This window comes from Pelodiscus sinensis, chromosome 2 (genome assembly GCF_052426305.1).
Source record: "Pelodiscus sinensis isolate ZL-2025 chromosome 2, ASM5242630v1, whole genome shotgun sequence".
NCBI classification, from domain to species: Eukaryota; Metazoa; Chordata; order Testudines; family Trionychidae; genus Pelodiscus; species Pelodiscus sinensis.
Window position 1 is genome coordinate 68,095,647 of NC_143053.1, and position 4,195 is coordinate 68,099,841.

The 4,195-nt window shown below is 52.6% G+C and overlaps 1 protein-coding gene across 1 annotated transcript; it reads right to left on the minus strand.

The window, feature by feature from the left end:
• NPBWR1 (neuropeptides B and W receptor 1) lies at window positions 1–2,392 on the minus strand. The gene has a single exon (XM_006112200.5). It carries the CDS (start codon window positions 985–987, stop codon window positions 1–3), a length of 987 nt encoding a protein of 328 aa, XP_006112262.3. The 5' UTR covers window positions 988–2,392.
• Window positions 2,393–4,195: the final 1,803 nt, after the last annotated feature.

Below are 4,195 nucleotides of genomic sequence, written 5' to 3' on the forward strand. Positions count from 1 at the left end.
CTAGGAAGATGCCCTGCATTCCACCAGCTTGCGAAAGCTCTTCCGGAAATTCTCATCCAGGAAGGCATACAGGAAAGGGTTGAGGCAGCTGTTGGCATAGCTGAGGCTGGTGATGAAGTAGGAGATGCCAATGACCAGCGGGCTCTGTGGGAGGTCCGTAGTGAGGGCCACCACTGTGCTCAGATGGTAGGGGGTCCAGCAAAAGAGGCACACGGCCAGGATGACCAGCACCATCAGGGTCACTTTCTTTTTGGCTTTGTCCAGGGCTTTGGCGTGGCTATGGAGGTGCACGCCATGCAACTTGGCCAGCAGGGCAGTGTAGAGGATGCAGATGGTGGAGACGGGGATGGCAAAGCCCAGCAGGAGGGTGTAGACGCGGCTGACTTTCCACCAGAAGCTCTCTGGGCTGGGGAAGACAAAGACGCACTGGGAGCGGCCCTGCTCATGGTGGAGCTTGGCGAAGACAGCAAAGGGTGAGATGACAAGGGAGACCAAAGCCCAGATGCCCAGGCTGGCCAGCTTGGCAGCACGGTAGGTGCGGTAGGACACCTTGCTTGACTTGAGTGTGGCCACCACCACCAGGTAGCGGTCAATGCTCATGACAGTGAGGAAGTAGATGCTGGAGAAGATGTTGTACTGGTCGATGGAGATGATGAGCTTGCACATCAGCTCGCCAAAGGGCCACTGCCGCAGCAGGTGGTCGGCGATGTTGATGGGCAGTACCAGGGTGAAGAGCTCATCGGCCACGGCCAGGTTGAGGATGAAGAGGTTGGTGACCGTCTTCATCTTGGGGGCCCGCAGGATGACGTAGATGACAGCCGTGTTGCCCGTCAGCCCCACAGCGCAGATGAGGGAGTAGATGATGGGCACAGCCAGGTAGAAGTCCGGGAGCGGCTGCGGGGCAGAGGCATTGGTCCAGGGGGTGCCTCTGTCTGCACAGGGTGCACAGGATGCGTTGGGCTCAGGGTGTGAGGAAAAGTTATCCATGGGCTGCGGTGGGGAAGGGAAACCAGTCACGGGTCCCCAGTGGTCTGAAGCTGATCCAGTGCAGGAGTGCCCCTGGCCCCTAGCCTACAGGCTGAACCTGGAAGTGGCGGGCAAGGCGCTGTGCTTCTTCGGCTTGGCGTGGGCGCGCCTGGCCCCTCACTAGACCTGGCCCGCTCGGCTGTCACGTCAGCTGTGCGCCCATCACGCCTCACGGCAGCGCCTTGCAGGGACAAGGAAACACACACACTTCACCTCGGGCTTCCTCACCCAGGAACCGTCCCTGGTCAGAAAGCAGGGACCTCGCGCCACCGCAGCCCCACCACCTCTCCCGGGCCCCCGGTGGGGTGGGCACCGAGCCCGCCACACACGCGAGCCTGGGCGAACCGCGTTCTAAGCTCGTTCTGAAGCACGTTTACACGGAGACAACAGAGTTGCGGCGCGCGGAAGCGAAAGGAGATCCCGCCGGATTCCCGCCCCTTCTCTCACGCTCCTTCTCCCCATCGACCTCCCGCACGCCCCTCACCCAGGCTCGGCTTCTGCCTCTGAATTCCGCCCTCTCCCTTACCTGGGAGCCTGGGTCTGCGGTCCTGCCCTTATTGCGGGGCCAGGCTGCAGCGTCGCCGAGGTGCTGAAATGAGGACAGCTCCCCGCTCACGGACGCGCCTCTCCACACGCTGGCGTCTTGGCCGGCTCCTTTCGGTTCCCCAGCTCGTCCCCTCCCCGCGGGCAGGGAGCGCGGGCTCAGCCCAAGGCCAGCCCGGCTTGCTGGTCAGCGGTCAAACTGAGCACGGCGGCACGGAGGCAAAGAGGGTCCCTTCCCATGGCATGTTGTGCTTGCTGCAAGTAACCGCGCTGGGAGCAGGAACCAAGCCCCCGGTAAGCTTTTTGTATGGGGAGTCGGCGGGGAAGCACGCGCCGTTGTTTGCTCTCCGTCCCCTGCCGCCCGAGTTCAAAATCCTCCTCGCTCCCGGTCTTCTCCAGCCTGGATCCGCGCCAAGCGCACGCTCGGAAAAGTTACCCGGCGCGTTACATTCCGCAGGCAGCGGACTCCGCACAGTGAGTCCTAGTGGCTGACACGGAACCTGTACATATACAGTGAGCAGCCTGGGCGCGCCACTGCCTTCGCCTGGCCTTGCCTGCTTCCTTCGGAAAGAGAAGAGTCTGGCTCAGACGCGTTCGCCGCCTCCTAGCACCATGGGGACCCATTCTCAGATGGGACCCAGAGAGGCTCCTGTAGTACATGACAAGAGACTGACTGACCCAAAGGAAAATCCCAGAGCTGAAGTTTGAAATGGGTGAAATCTGATCTGAGATACAAGTAGCTTTTGTGGTTTTAATAAGCCTGGGATCCTCTCTCTGACCTTCAGTTTCAGGAAGCCAAAATCAGGATCCAGTCATTCCTTCACTAATAAAAAACAAATCAAAACATCCTCCTTTTGCTCTGTCTTGGGTTCTTAAGATCCAAGGGAGGCTTCATAAGCTCAGACTGAGAATCGGTGGAGTATTTTTAATACTTCCTGTTAAAAAACACAAAGGTGTAATAACCTTAACATTCCCAATTAGGTGTATAACCCAAATTGTTAAACAGAGCCACAATAAGGGCAGGTCTACACTACAGGGAAGATTGATGCTACTGCATTTGATCTTCTGGGTTTCGATTTAGCAGGTGTAGTATAGACCCACTAGATCAAACTCAAAGGGCACCCTCATTGGCATTGGTACAAGGAGTGAGGGAAGCCAACAGGAGCATTTGTTCCCATTGACCTCCCACTATGTGGATGGTGATTTAAGGTACGGTGACTCCAGCTATGCAGTTAACAGTAGCTGAAGTTGCATATCTTAGGTTAACCTTCTGCTCCAGTGCAGACACAAAGTGGATTTGCGTATTGAGAAAATACACATATGCCACTTCTCATGGGGCCACTGGCCCTTCAGGAAAATTAGGGTCTAACTGGCCTATGATAACTCTATAGTCTACACTTGAGAGCAGTAGGATACTCCAGCTTGTGAACTTTAACTAATTAGTAATGGAACAGCAGTGCTAGAAAGAGGCTGATTGAACAGTATAAAGACAATTACTTAGGTAGAAAGGGAAAGGGGAAACCAGGACCCTTGAGAGGAGTTTTTCAGCTGTGGCAGGCTGATGGGGAATAGATGGGGGAAAGAATCCCTGATTGAGGGCCTGGAGTAGAGAGTGCTTGTGCTAAGAGAACTGTCAGGATCCCTGGGGGAAAGAGACAGTGGCAGAATTCTTGTCATCAGGCTCTGGGATGAGAGCTGGAGTGGGTATCCTGACCACAGAGACCCAGAGTCCTGAAATCAGGGTTTCAGGAAAAGTAGAGAAAAGGAGGTAGGTCTGGAAGAAGCAATCTGTAGGTATCAGAGTAGGCTTCTATGGGGAAGCCCTGAGTTGGGGCCTACACAAATAGAAGAAATCCACAGGGAACAAGTGAGGCTTCCATGGAAGAAATTCTGTGAGGGGGCTTGTGAGTGGAAGCAAGGGAAACTGCAGTGGTAAACTGCTGGATTCCCTGTGGGAGGAAAGATAGCATGGGAATTCCTGCTGGGGAAGTAGTTAGCAGTGTGATCCTTTATGTTGGAGAAGTAATGTCAAATGCAAACACATTATCCTATTGAGTATGTCTCAGTATCAAATACCCAATTTCCCTCAGGGTATGTCTACACTGCATTCCTCTTTTGAGATAGGAATGCAAATGCAGCCAAGCGAAATTGCAAATGAAGCATGAATTTGAATTTCCCATGCTTCGTTTGCATAATGGCATCCGGTTGCTTTTTCAAAATACCCTATTTTAAAAAAACAAAAAAATACTGTCTAGATGGGGTTATTTAAAAAAAATCCTTCTTTCAAAATAACCCTTAAACCTCATTTTTTAAGGAGTAAGAGTTATTTCGAAAGAAGGTTTGTTTTTTTCCGAAATAACCCTGTCTAGAGGGTGGTTTTTTTTTTTTCAAAACAGGGTATTTAGAAAAATATGCCCAGACGCCATTATGCAAATGAAGCACAGGAAATTAAAATCCGTGCTTCATTTGCAATTTTGCTCAGCTGCATTTGCATCCCTCTCTCGAAAGAGGAATGCAGTGTAGACATACCCTATATAGAGTGGAGACTCTGAATCAGTTCTACTCAAAGCTATCTGAAATAAGTTTTTCAAAAATTTGATTGAAATCTATATAAACGAAAATATAA